The 15,556-nt window shown below is 35.1% G+C and overlaps 1 protein-coding gene across 3 annotated transcripts; it reads right to left on the bottom strand.

The window, feature by feature from the left end:
- Window positions 1-3,921: 3,921 nt before the first annotated feature.
- LOC127965872 (spindlin-Z-like) lies at window positions 3,922-12,158 on the bottom strand. 3 transcript variants are annotated; one of them, XM_052566569.1, is made up of 6 exons: window positions 11,954-12,158; window positions 8,658-8,929; window positions 8,529-8,577; window positions 6,845-7,098; window positions 5,765-5,998; window positions 3,922-4,793 (listed from the first exon to the last, which is right to left on the bottom strand). In XM_052566569.1, the coding sequence occupies exons 2-6, from the start codon at window positions 8,707-8,709 to the stop codon at window positions 4,594-4,596; spliced, it is 789 nt and encodes a 262-aa protein (XP_052422529.1). In that variant the 5' UTR covers window positions 8,710-8,929; window positions 11,954-12,158; the 3' UTR covers window positions 3,922-4,593. The 3 variants fall into 3 exon arrangements, with proteins under 3 accessions (XP_052422529.1, XP_052422531.1, XP_052422530.1); XM_052566571.1 differs by lacking the exon at window positions 11,954-12,158 and adding an exon at window positions 11,674-11,754; XM_052566570.1 differs by lacking the exon at window positions 11,954-12,158 and adding an exon at window positions 11,587-11,724.
- Window positions 12,159-15,556: the final 3,398 nt, after the last annotated feature.

Raw genomic sequence — 15,556 nt, 5'->3', positions numbered from 1 at the left:
TGAGTTCGGCTCATGAATATTAATGACGTACCGTGACGTTCGACTACTGATTGGCTGACAGCGGCGCGTGACTGCAGACGCTGGTCAGATGAATATAAATTAGGTAAATAGAAGACCGCAAGAAAAAAATAAAAATAATTATGAGCAACTTCTATGCCTTTCACCAAATCACTCACCGTAAGTAAAATATGTTTCTCCCCCAGCATTCATTTTTTTTGTATTGTATTGTTACTGTACAGATTATGTAATTTTGTACAATAAAAAAAAATAAAAACAAGGACCAGAGTGCTAATCTTAATCAGCCATCATGGTAAAATAATGTATTTATCAATGTTTAACAATGTAAAAAAGAGTAGATGCTGAGGGAAGGTTGCCTAGAAACGTAAACGCTACATAATTAATATTCATTAGATAAGGGTATGATTCGTCTGCTCTGTGTGATTGACAGCGGAGTCAACCAATCAAGATTTAGAGAGCGGTAAGTAGAATAAAATTCCTCATTATTGAAAAAAAGTTTTACCAATTCTAAAAAATCGAATTACCCTTAAAAATATTATTTAAAGTAGAAAGAAGTTAAGTAGCCAACAGAAACTAAATTGAATGTGGTGTTGAGCAGAAGCCTGGATTCAACATTAACAATAATCTCAGGTAATGTTAATTATTAATATCATCCATCACCTTAATACAATGTTGGAGTTTTGAAACATTTCTTTAACTATTTGAATAGACCTTGTATTTTCCAATAATTTTTTTTAAGGATAATATAATCTAGAGACTTTACATTTACAATTGTTGAAGTGCAAACTAAATGTAAAAATTAGAAATCATAAAAAAAAAAAAAATAATAATAATTTAGCTTGAATACTTTTTCTTAATTTTTGGCATAAAGAGACATTCAGATAAAGATTCAGACAGACATTCACATGAACTTTTTTTAATCTTATAAGGATAGACTTACATTATAATTATAAAAATTACTTAATGAATTAAGTAACAGGTTTTAAAATGTGTTTATACTTAAATGAAAATAAAATGAAATATCTACATGTAAAAAAAGAAAGAAAAAAACAGATTCGGTACAATAGAAGCCATTTACCTCAACGTGAAAGAACATGAAATTTGAACTATACATGTATCTGCAACAATCATCAAATTGCACTGTATTTTTGTCATCTTTTCTCTTTTTTTTATACAAAGTAATTAAAGAGCAACAGCATCTTAAAGGGACCATACGTTCAATTATCTCCACGTAGTTTAAAGTGTGCGTATGCTCTTATTCTATATCTACACGCTTGAGTTAGATATGCAATATTCAATACACGCACACATTAGCCCGCTTAACATATGTGAATTCGTCCCGATTTTGTCGCGTAAGGCCGGTTTCTTCATTAAATATGGCACTCTTCATAGAAACGTAGTAAGTTTGTCCTGTAGCAGAACTGTGTCAAAAGTATATGATCCCTCAAATGCTGTTTTTAACACTGGTTATGCCTCGGATTGGCACGCCACACAACACCAGTGTGTTTGTTCTTATAGAGCATAGCAGAAAATAAAATACTTAGTTTAACGTTTGTTTGTTTTTTGTTTTTTTTTTACTTAGAATTGGATTGAAAAACCAGAACAAAAACGTCACAATTATCAACACAATAAACGGAAACTTTCATTTAGGGAACGAATAGCCGAAATAAAAAAAAATGAAAAAAGACACATGCATCACACTAACGTACGATAACACCTCTACTCGTATCATGCAAAAAGAACGGTCTAGTTTTCGTCGATTTTTTTCCTTTTTGAAATTTCCCACTCGACCTGACATCAAAACACAGTACAATATTACAGTAGGAACATGTAGAAGGCCAATCCCATGAGTATGTCTTTCTGAGGGGGATCCGTTTGCATATTGACCTGTCTGTTGTCCACTGGATAAGACGACTCTAGCGACGGGGAGATCATGTGGCCGTGGTGAGGGACGCCTCGCAGAAGTCACCTAGCTCTTGTTTGGAAAGGAAAAGTAGATCAACGGTCCCAGGACGAAGCTTGACCTCTGCGTTTGGGCCGCTGCTTTATTTGGTAGGCCCGAGTGGGTCGCCCGCATTCAGGTTTCAAGGGCAAAACATGGAGAATCACGAAGGTGAATGCACTGCTTATGAAAAAAAAATCATCAGGAAATGTCCAGCTCACATTTCACCCCAAAATCATAAGAAAAACTATATGCATATATTGTTTTATGAAGATTTTAATTTTTTGGATATATAATATTATATGTGAATCTTTTAACGTCTAATCATCATTTTTTTTAAGAATTAACAATTCGTATATATGTGTGTGTGTATGTGTATATATATATATATATATATATATATATATATATATATATATATATATATATATATATATATATATATATATATATATATAAGTGCTATCAAATGATTAATCATGATTAAATCGCATCCAAAATACGGTTTTTTAAATATAATGTGTGTACACTATGTATATTTATTATGTGTACATAAATACAAACACATGCATTTATATATTTAAGAAAAAAACGTTTACATATTAAATATATTTATATATAACAGAAACTAAGAATATAAATATATAAATGTAAATGCATGTAAATATTTTTTTAAATACATGCTTTGTGTGTGTGTGTATTTATATATACTTAATAGATACACAAAGCACACATAAATATATTATGTAAACAAAAACATTTATTTTGGATGTGATTTGAATCACGATTAATCGTTTGACAGCACTTGAATATAAATATATAGTTTTTTTTATTGATGGCAGTTCACACATTTTTTCTCCCTTTTATTAGCCAATGAACATGTTTAAACTCCCTATGGTCATTACTGTAAATATAAGTAAAATAATGCATTAATTAATTAAAGAAAGATTTAGATTTTTGGTGATTAATAAAAATGTGTGCCTGGACAGGATTTTTACAGTATTACATGTTGCTTCGCACTAATGTATTTTTGCATTAGGCAATGACAAATTAAAGAATAATGTGCTTAAATGTTTTGGAAGTAAATACTTTTTCCATTTGATTTTGGAGCAAAATCTGACCTGTGCATTTCTTCGTGTCACCCTTCTAGTGTTGTGCATTGAATGCAGTAGACAGCGGCTGGAGAACAAGAGAAATGCTTCGTGCAAGTGTGAAAACAGGAACGGTGTGACCGTAAGCAGCACAAAATAATGCAAAACAAATGCATCTGCAAAGACTTCTTCAAACTATGTAACATTCCTCGGAGGGGGCCTTCAGGTCATTTCGTACAAGTCTACTTGGGAACACACAAACCTTCAGACAAAACACACACACACACACACGTAAAAAAAATAAAACAGTTAAGTCAATATCGAGGCACAGACGTTTAGGCTCGCAGAGAGGCAAAGCGACAGAGAAATCTCCCCAAGGCTTATGGAAGAAAAACAACGTAAAAGTCACGGGTTACTGCAAAGAAATTCCTAAATACTTTCTTCATTACTGCATCAGCGTTTTCTAACCGGTACGGGATTAAACACTTTGTGCGATTAGTATTGTGTAACATCTCTAAATACTTCAGGGCATTGGGTAACCGTATGATTTTAGGGCTAAAGAGCATGAGACAAAAAACCCATTAATCTACACCAAGAGAAAATGTCCACACTATGCGATGTGATACAATTAGTGGGCATTTTAAGAAGCCCATTACGTAAACTATGTGAAATGAACGTTATATCAACGTTACATCAATGTTAAATCAACGCTCCAAATATGAAATGCAAAAACGTTTCATTAATTGAAAACAAACGGGAGTAAAACAACTCTAAATTTAGTGCTTAAAATAATAAAAGCTGCATTAGAGTTTACTCGTGGTAATGATACATACTGTATATATATATGCATAATAAAAAAAGAAAAAAAAAATACATAAAAACAAAACGGTATGGTTTCACGCCACAAATGCCTACGTTTCAGTGACAGCAGAGCTCTTCTGCGAGAACCAGAAGACGGAGGGATAGAACGTGAAACATCTGGCAACCAACTCGAAGACATCAAGGACAGAAAGATGTCTTATTTACAGACGTCATCTCACGCCCTCCACCTCCTGGCACTTTTACATGGTTTAGGATGTCCCGAACGCTCCCCATTCCTCAAGGACCGCCGCATTTCTCACGTCTGAAATGATAAAGGCCTTGCTCGTTTCATTTTCACCGTTTCCCCAGGACCGGCGAACGCCCCAAACTTGAATTTTTTAACCCAAGACGGAGCTGTAACAGTCCAACAGATGAACACTTTAACAGCCCAGAACGGCCAGATGGGATTTTCCCGACGAACGTTTTCGGAACAACTAACAGGAATGGGAAATGCTCGAGACGAACTTCTGAAATATGAAGCTACGTGTGTATGTCGGGGGATGGGATGTCCGTTCATCCATCAACGATAAGAGACACTTGACTAGCGGTAATCCACCGAAATATCCAGCGTTACATTTCCAAAGATGTTATGAGAAACGTTCCGAGAGAACTTTTGGAAAAAATGTTTGTGTGGATAACATGGTTAGGTGAAACTCCTCCCCCTCTCCTCGTGTCGCCACCTTACGATGTTTTCACCAGGTCATAAACGTAAATGTGAAAGTCGTCATCAAACTTGATGAAGTAGACGGAGGGCTTGGCCTCCACCTGATGGATAACCATCCCAGTTCGTTTAGAGCCATCCTCTTTGGCGTATTCCACCTGCTTCCCCACGAGGCTGTCCACCACCTCTCCGGGCTCACGCTCCGCCGGGGGCGAGTCGTCTGAAACACACGCCAACCATCATTAGTAGAGACAGAGACAGATGATAAAAACGTCTCATTTAACTGAAGCTCCCATAACACACCAAAAATAAATAAAAAAACAGCAGATTGTAACTCCATTTTCTTTTCAGAAAAAAAAAAACTACCAAAAGCCTTGTCAGTAAGTAATCTCTCTTTTTTTTTGCCATTGTTTTTCTGTTAAATTCACAAATTGAATGAAGGCTTGATCCTGAAAAGGGATGGTAGCAGGTTGCACCCAAAAGCGTTTCCTTGGTTACCAGTTGTAAACAAAGCACTTGTGAACACTGTGGCAGGTGGAGCTTAAAGCGTTTCCTTGGTTACAGTTGTAAACAAAGCACTTAAGTGTTTCCTTGGTTACGGTTGTAAACAAAGCACTTAAGCGTTTCCTTGGTTACAGTTGTAAACAAAGCACTTTAGCGTTTCCTTGGTTACAGTTGTAAACAAAGCACTTTAGCGTTTCCTTGGTTACAGTTGTAAACAAAGCACTTTAAGGTTTCCTTGGTTACAGTTGTAAACAAAGCACTTATGAACACTGCAGCAGGTGGAGTGTAAAGCGTTTCCTTGGTTACAGCTGTAAACAAAGCAGCGCTGCACTTATGAACTTAAATATACATTATATAGAGATAAGATGAAAATAATAAATACCATCTAAACATTTCTAATGACAGTAAGTTCCCCTCAGACACATTCATATAAACTCCTGCCCTTAACTGAATCACGATTTGTTTTGCATCCCAACCGATATGAATCGTCACATATTTGAATCGATTCTCAACTGGCTCTGGGTTAATCGTTACATCCCTATTCATTTGTCATAGACATTATGCGGCCCCTCACTTGGTGTGAAACACTTGATGTGGCCCTCAAAAAACTTGCCCGCCCCCGACTTAAGACATTTTAACCAGTCGGATGTAGAGAGCAGATAGCATTTAGACTCTGAAGACACTCACTGGAGTCTGGCATGATCCTCAGATCTCCGTCTTTATAGTCATCAAGCAGCTGATACATGTAGAGCACCGGGTCTTTCTCGTACGTGATGTAGAACCATGTGTTCATGATGGGCGCCCGGGCCAGAACCATTCCCCTCCACTCGTTCTTAGTGCCATCCTCTGTCTCGAACATGTGCTCCACGGCTTTCCCGATCATGGTGTCTGCCAGGTGAGCGTCACTGATGCGCGTCGAGGCTGAAAAACACATGATTGCATTATTTTCACAGTCAGCTCTAAAATACAAGCAAAAAAATATATGCTTCACCTAATATTAACACCGAAAATTATAATGATTAAATTCATAAATGTTATATTTATTGAGCAATGAATGACACATTTTAAAAATATTATTACAATTTAAAATGTTTATATACACACACATTCAGCCCTAAAACACAATCAGAAAAATTATGCTTCACCTAATATTTAACTCTGAAAATTACAATTCATTTAATAAGTGCAACAAAAAAAAACAATAATAATAATAATAATAGAAATAATAATAATAAAAATAATAATAATAACAACAACAACAACATTCATATTCACACATTCAGCCCCATTTGAAAATTATCATTTATATTGAAATTATAAATGTAATATTAAGTATGAGCAATATGAGTGCACCATTTAAAAAATATTAATACAATACTACAACTACTGTACTACTAGGGCTGTCAAAAAATAAAAAAATATAATTTCGAATATTCATTGAATTTAACATAAAATTCCACATTTAAATGCAAAAATGTCAAAGTTTAATTTTAGGTGTGTAGATGTAAGTGTCGTTGCATTTTAATATTTTTACATACATGACACTGTTTTGTTTCTAATTGTTTAAGGTTTTTATTTTAATTATATATGGTTTATAAACATTAATTTAAACATGCACTTTTTTCAAAGATAGTCATGCTTTTTTTTCTTTGTAATATTTTGCTCTGCTCATCGCTGCATTAACAATCACTAATGATGCAGCTCTATTAAACTAGTTTGCACTCTTCTTTCTAGGTCTGCTGTCAGTGAATGAAGTAAAGCAGGTACCGAGTCTGTCTGGCAGGACCTCCAGTCCCTGCACGCGCTCATCTTTATGCAGCTCCAGGCCGTAGACGCAGTCGAAGCCGTCGTATTTGATCAGGTAGAGCGAGGGGTTGACGGGCACCTGGTCTAAAACTGTGCCTTTCCACTGCGACGCTGTGCCGCTGCCCTCCTTCCAGATGTGCTGGATACGACAGCCCACGATGTTCCTCCGCGGCTGAGCCACTGCTTTGGTGGGGCCTACGCTGCTTTTGTGTTTCCTGTCAGATCATCAACATTAGCATTAACATCGCTCTGAAATTACAGCATTTACATTCCCCAGACGCTCAATTCTGAATCAGTTTCAAGGTGAAAGGCATCATTTCAACAAAACAACACTTGATCTGTAAGGTATTGGTTGAGATAGTCGTACAGATCTCATCCTATACAAAAAGAAAATATTTTCACATTTAAAACTGAATAATTGCACACTTTAGCTTTGAACAAAATACATTTTATGCAACATTCAACGTTATAAATGTATAATTATGATAAGTATTAAGTAAAAAAAAAAAAAAAGTTATATTTGTTATCAATATGAGGTTAATATTTAAAAAATATTAAAATAATAATAATAATTTATTTTTTTTAAATATAATTTTTACATGATATAATAATTCATATTTATAAATTCAGCTCTGAAACAAGCATCTAGAAAACTCATCATTATTATCATCATTAAATACATAAATATTACAATCAATAGGAATTAAACATTAAAAAAATATTAATATATCATAATAAATATAATGTATTCAAATGTTCAATCCTGCTACACAAATGAAATGCAGAAATATATTTATAAAATATATAAAATTCAACTAATGATACATTTTGTTTATTTGTAATTGTATCTGAATTGTAATTAATGATTAATATGGACAAAACATTTAAAAACTTTTTACATAAAAGTAATACATTTTTGTACACTCAGCCATAAAACATGCAACAAAAAAGTGCTTTTCTTTGACATTTAAATCTGATAATTATTTTTAAAAATATTATTACAATCAATATAAACTAAACAATTTAATTCATATTTTCATGAGCAATACCCATTCAAATAAAAAAATACACAAATCATCTTAAAATTTAACTATGGGTCAGAAGTGTTATTTATTGAATTTATTACAATCAATCAATGTATGAAAAAAGCATTTAATAATATTAATATAACGTAATAGAATTATAATTATTATAATTATATATATTATACTTAAATTCTCACACAAAAGTTATTTACTTAATATTCAACTCTAAAAATTATAACCATTATATGCGTAAATATTTATAATGATTGCTTTGAGTGTAGCTTTTAAAAAATATAATTCACACACTAAAACAAGAAGATAAAATGATTAAAGGGGTCATCGGATGCCCATTTTCCAAAAGCTGAAAAAAAAATATATATATATTTTTACCCTGTCAAAGACAGCTTTGTTTTTATCAAGCCGTTTGGTTGGATGTTCCTTTAAATGCTAATGAGCTCTGCTGACCCCGCCCCCTCGTCTGTGAGGTGAGCAGTTTTCTGAGAGGCATGACCTTTTTACGAGACACTTCCTAACATTTAAAGTGATGAGCATAATATAATGTCGAATAATTATCAAGATTCCCACATTCAGCCCTAAAACACAATCAAAAGAAAACTTACTTATGAGAGTTCTTTTTCTTCATCATATTTGCAGAGACACCAGCATGCCCTTCAATCAGACACAGCAAACACGGTTATTATTAAAAAGACATTTGAGAGGATGATCTTCAGAAGGTTCCTCACTCTGACCTGCATCAGCTCTGGATCTCTGGGCCGCGTTCTTCCCGAATGGGGTCTTCATTCATCTGTGTGTGGAGGAGCAGCCCGGCTGCCGCACTAGGGTCAAAATATCCTCTGCTCTTTCTGATGAATGAAAGAGTTTCAGGGGAGAGGGGATTCAACCTCGGAGAAGAGATGCTGGCATGTAACGTGCTCTGCTGATGCCCGTCTGACGGGTCGGCCTCTCAGGGCCCGCACAGATGGGTACTGATCCAGACCTCCCTCAGAAGGGCTCCAGCAACCTAAAAAATACAAGAACACTCTGGGAATGTAAACGGTCACATGTTAACTCAAAGAGAGTGAAGAAGCTCCACGTCAATGAGCCACAATATATAGCTGAGAAAAACTTTATATGAATAAATATTAAGTTGGATCCTAAAACGTAAAAAACAACAACATGGAAAATGGGGTTAAATGTGGCTATGTTGACACTGAATGGATAGTTTACCCAAATAATTTTCCCAGTCTTCATCGATTAGTTAATTTCGAAGAACCTTCATGTTAATGAGCCACAAAGCACTTTGTAGATGAGAATATCAACAAACAAGACAAATGTGTCCCTGGAGCACAAAAGCAGTCTGAAGTCTCTGGGGTATATTTTGTAGCAATAGCCAAAAATACATGGTATACGTCAAAATTATTGATTTTTATTTTATCATTAGGATATTAAGTAAAGATCATGTTCCAATCACTACATTTTGTAAATTTCCTACCGTAAATATATCTTAATTTATGATTAGTAATATGCATTTCTAAAAACTTCATCTGAACAACTTTAAAGATGATTTATTCAGCTTTCAGATGATTTATGAATCTCAATTTTGAAAAATTTACCCTGATGACTTGTTTTGCACTCCAGGTTCACATTTGTATTTTTTCGTCCATGCAATGGAAGTCAATGGAAATTCAAACCATGTGCTAGCCAACATTCTTCAAAATATCTTCTTTTATATTCCACAGGACAAAGAAAGTCAATCAGGTTTGGAACGGTGTGAAGGTGAGTAAACAATGACAGAAAATTCACTATTCCTGTGAAATATATATATATATATATATATATATATATATATATATATAAAAATTTAACCTTGAAAAGCTGAAACGTAAAAAAAACCCCATAGTAAATAGGCTTATATGTGACCGTTGATAAATTCAACAACAATTGCACCCATCTGATGTCCCAACACTCAAAATACCAAAGAAAGCAGAGCAGATGAGCCATAGCATGAGACTTGCATTAATTCAGGAAGCCAAGCAGACACCGTTATACAACTCAACAGGAGCTCGGCTTCCTTACACCACGTCAGCAAACTCATTTATTCTGTCAGACCATCATGTTTTATAAAACAGTCCATTGCACACGAACATGACCTAGTGCAATCCAACAGCAATATTTTTTTAAATGTGTAAAATGCATAAAAATACACCAGAACATGCATTTATTGCTATTTTCCAACAAGACAAGACACAAATAACACTGCTTCCATTTTCAATCTGACAGTCTTTAGCTGCCATGAAAATAATGAGCTAGACAGGAACATTAACTCAAGGTCAGTCCTCCTTTAAGACATCCTGCCATGTTACTTTTAGATGAAGGTGTTGAGATGATGCCAAAGTTATTAAAACACTTGACCTGAGTCTTTTTGCAATGTTTTGTCCTTGAAATATTTAAAATATCCCTTAAGCATGTTGTAAACCAACTCTTATTTCAGTTTCTGCTGTTATAGTTTTCACAACATTGGGTGAAATCGACAAGAACACAAAAGACATTTCAGCCCAACATACAATAATTAAATTTAGTTTTACAAAAAAAAAAAAAGTGTAAAACTGCAGTAATTTTCTGCAAGAAAAATATTTCTTATTTTCTGAGGTGAAACTAGACCCAGAAAGGTTTGGCCTACACATTTCCCAGGCTAATAAATTGTGGTTGAAGATAACTATATTTTACATAAACCTACACTCAAGATAATGGATCTCCAATGCTGTTAAAATCGCGGCTATAACTGAACTCGATGGTGTTGTTAAAGACCTGCACATGGATGATGGAGCAATTCTGTATATGCAATAAATGCATTTACCAGTGTATGAGAATCGAATATATTTCGAGGCAAAAGTACTGAGCTGTATCAAAAGTTGGCCAGTGGGTGCTATAATGACAATGTCTGACAGTCACTGAATGCAATTAAAACCTGGGAATTTACAGCTCAATGATGCAGAAAAAATAGTGTTGTTGAACAGTATTCAAAACGTGGAGCCGACCAATTGAATCCAAGGAAAGGATATAGTTTTAGAGCCATAACCACCATATGTTAAGAGTCCAGGAGGACAAGATATACAAATAAATTTGTACATTCATTACACATCTAGGTTACATTAAATAAGATTATGCTTTGCTTTGTTTGGAGTGGTTGGTCCACAAAAATAGTATAATTCATAAGCTAAAGGCAGGTTTATATCAAGTTTCTCTGCTGTAATCTCTTCTTTACAAGCCTAATTGATCAATTAATCCTCCAGAGGTGCCCTACAAAACTCTTGAGCAGACTCATGAAATACAAATCAACTGCCGCCTTCCAAATAAACCCCAGATTAAATCATGTCCCTGGTTTTAGTGAAAATTACCAAATTTACACATGAAAAAGAACCTAGATGTGTACAAAAGCATAATTTTTGAAGAAAATCGGCATTAGGGAGACATACCAGCTAACATAGAGGACTAATGTACGAATTACATTGCATACAGACAATATTTAGCCATTTAACGATCAAAACAATACAGAAAAGAGCAATAAGCGCGCTTTTTGTGCACAGGGAATCACAATTTGTCATTAGAAACATTCAAATCTGTCTGGCTAACCGACTCCACCTCGCTAGTTCTCTTCAATTAACGCTACATATTCACCTCAAACACAGCCAGGTATATTATCCTAAATACTTCGACTGCATACAAACCATCCAAGAGGTTAAGAAAGCCATAAAAGAGCATTACATGATAAAAGTGTGTGGCTAAACGAGGTGCAATAGCTCCTAGCTCGACTCAGCTCAACGGTTTCAGCCGCCATTTTGGCTCAAGCGCTTATTTACGATCCCGCAGTAGAAACAAAGGAAGCACAAGAAACACATTTTCAACAGAAACGTCTGGATCAAGCGTCGCCCCGAAACCCCCTTCACTCCCTCCACTGCAGCTCTGAGCTCAATCATGTCGCATTTCGCTTTTTATTCAAGTGCAATGCATAAATGTGGCATTTGTGGCATGGATGCTCGCTTACCCCGGGTTTATTTTAGAAATTCACGCATATTGCGGCATAAAGATATTTCCACTCCAGCTCTGCCTCACTGTATGTTCAATGAGCAGCGTTTGATGAGCGCAGGCGGCCCCGAGTGCGGCCGAGCTCTTGCCCTCCCCTTCTCTACTGCCATATAGTGCTCCGCTGCCTGGCGCCGATGGCGCTGTGCGCGAAGCCTTCCTGCCAAATAGTGCGCCGTCAACCGTTTCCCATCGGCTTTCTTCGGCCACGTTCGGCGCTGTTGGACGATGATGTGTGCGCATGCGCAAGCACTGCGACACGAGTTTAGGAGACATGACTGTCCCCCTCAAAAACCCACTGACAATAAAGTCTGTAATTTGAAGGTCTGCACGGTGCTATACTTAACATGGAAATTACTTTATGAATTCACCAATAGCCTACGCAATCTGTTTTAAATTAAATTAAATTAAATTAAATTAAATTAATGCATTTAGCAGACGCTTTTATCCAAAGCGACACACTGCATTCAGGCTAACAATTTTTCCTAACATTTGTTCCCTGGGATATATAGCATATATTAAATATATACATGAGTGTATATATGTATAGGCGAGTATATATATATGTATCAGAATGGGGAAGAAAGTGGATAGCGGATTTAAGTGACTTTGAACATGGAATGGTTGTTGGTGCCAGGTGGTCTGATCTGTGTATTTCAAAAACTGCTGATCTGCTGGGATTTTCACACACAACCATCTCTAGGGTTTACAGAGAATGGTCTGAAAAAGAGAAAATATCAATTGAGGGGCAGTTGTGTGGACAAAAACGCTTTGTTGATGTCAGAGGAGAATGGGCAGACTGGTTAGAGATGATAGACAGGCAACAGTAACTAAGACCACATCAGGTGCTGCTCCTGTCAGATAAGAACAGGAAACAGAGGCTACAATTCACACAGTCTCACCAAAATTGCACAATAGAAGATTGGAAAAACGTTGCCTGGTCTGATGAGTCTTGATTTCTGCTGCGCCATTCAGATGGTAGGGTCAGAATTTGGTGTAAAGAACATGAAAGCATGCCTGCCTTGTCTTAATGGTTCAGTCTGCTGGTGCACGGTGGTGTGATGCTTTTCTTGGGACACCTGGGCCTCTTTAATTGAGCATGGTTTAAATACCAGAGCCAATCTGAGAATTGTTGCTAAACCATGTCCATCCCTTTATGACTACAGTGAACCCATCCTATTATAGATACTTCCAGCAGGATAATACACCATGTCACAAAGCTCAAATCATCTCAGACTGGTTTCTTGAACATGACAATGAGTTCACTTTACTTAGATGTTGACTCAGTCCAGTAGAGCAGTTTAGGGATGTGGAGGGACAGGAGATATGCATCATGGATGTGAAGCCGACAAATCTGCAGCAACGGCAGGATGCCTTCATGTCAATATGGACCAAAATCTCTGAGGAATGTTTCCAACACCTTGCTGAATCTATGCCATGAAGAATTAAGGCAGTTCTGAAGGCAAAAGGGCGTCCAACCCAATACTAACAAGGTGTGCCTAATAAAGTGGCCAGTGAGTTTATATATAAAATAATTCATTAGCAAGTTATTATTTTTATATATGTATACATTTTTAAATGCATATAAAAAACACATTATATATGTATTTTATATTTGTGTGTTTTATATATATATATATAGTTTCACTCCGAAAGGTCAGATAAAAATGTATTTCAAGAATAATAAAAAATATAAAAGACTATATATATTCGGGACTGACTGTATAAAGTTAGTATATTATATATTTATTATGCAATATATTTCCATTAAATTGTCATATAGTCATTTTTTTCTTTAGCTAGTATTAATTTTAATTACTATTTTTGTCCTTAATTAAAATGATCCTGTTTTGCAAGCTTCTTTGAATAACAGTATCTTATAAAAAGGAGAAATAAGTTTAATGTTATTACATAATAAATACTATATATATATATATATATATATATATATATATATATATATATATATATATATATATATATATATATATATATATATATATATATAATATTTTTTTCATAACTGATATCTGGTCAAGATTGAGTTTAGTGAGCCGAGGGCCTGATATAAAACACAAGCTTGTGGAGAGACGTGAAAATAAACGACAAAGAGCTTTGTGTTAAACCTCAGTTTATACTTCATCATGTTCATCTTTATCTCTTCACACGTGTCACAGATCATCCTGTGCTCTACAGGTATCTCTGGTGATGATGAGGTTGTCTAATGCGTTGTGACGTTCATTAACACACACACACACACACACACACGTAAGGGAGTGGCAGCAATAATCTCACTGTTTCCCAAACAAAACTGGGGCCGCCTCTCTGCGGTTGCCATGGAGACAGGGTCTTCACATGCCTTTGAACTGCTGCATAATGGACAGGAGCTGCTCGCTGCGTTTCTGGATACTGCACTGCTCCTCTTTCAGCCTCTCCTGCTCCTGGAAGACTCACACCTAATCAATAAATAAAGACCGGCATGGTGAAATGTTAAACAGCTGTCAGTCTCACACGCAAATGATGAGACGTTTGAATGTGTGTTCAGTGTGAGCGGCTCCTGTAGAGATGATTGCATTCAGTACAGTGAGAGAAAATCACTGTTCGTTCAGGTATTGCTCACACCAAATGGACTTCTAAAGGAGTATTTCATGCAAAAATGCATTTTAACATTTGGCTAAAAAATCTGATAAAAAGTGTATGTCTAGATTTATTTTTGTAAACTATATATATATATATATATGCACTATGACAATTTTGTATATACATATACAGAGAATAAAGAGCGAGCAATAACATGGGGAAATATCAGAAAAATAATATATAAAGAATAATATATATATATATATATATATATATATATATATATATATATATATATATATATATATAAAATTTATTTTTATTTTTATTTTATTTTTTTTCAGACAGCTAACTGAAATAGGTTGTAGCTAAATTGGTAAAATTACAAAAACTGAAAAAAAGCTGAATACAAATTTTAACAATACTAAAAAATGAAGCACATTAACAAAATAAATAAAACCTGACCTAAAAGTAAAATGGAAACTAAAAATCTGAAAATAAAACCTGAAATTATTAATAAATAGTATACTATAATAGTATGCAAATATATATAACTCTGACATGGACTATAGTGTATTTAACTACTAACAATAAAAAGCACTTAATATATATTGTATGTAAATTCATGTCATTTTATTTAAAGTAATAGTTCAAGCATTAAGTAAAAAAAAAATCTGTTATTAATTACTTACAAACAACAATCATTGTATGCTACAATATGATAACAGTTATTCAAAGATTGCAGCACTAAAACTACTGGCTCCAAGCTGAAAGAAGCTGGTGTCTGAAGTGAATGTCTGCGGTCGCACACCTTCAGTTTACAAGCTCTTTCCTCTCCCCGTCACAGCCAGGCCTGGGTCGGTCCAGCATATCCTGAAGTTCCTGTCCAATCACAACCGCAAGCTTTCGTTAGTCATTGTGAAGAACAAGAACAAACCCGTCCAAGAAACTGAGTCACATGACATCAGTGTGACCAGCAGCACCT

This window comes from Carassius gibelio, chromosome B10, assembly GCF_023724105.1.
Source record: "Carassius gibelio isolate Cgi1373 ecotype wild population from Czech Republic chromosome B10, carGib1.2-hapl.c, whole genome shotgun sequence".
Taxonomy (NCBI): Eukaryota; Metazoa; Chordata; class Actinopteri; order Cypriniformes; family Cyprinidae; genus Carassius; species Carassius gibelio.
This window is presented reverse-complemented; position numbering and strand designations above follow the sequence as displayed.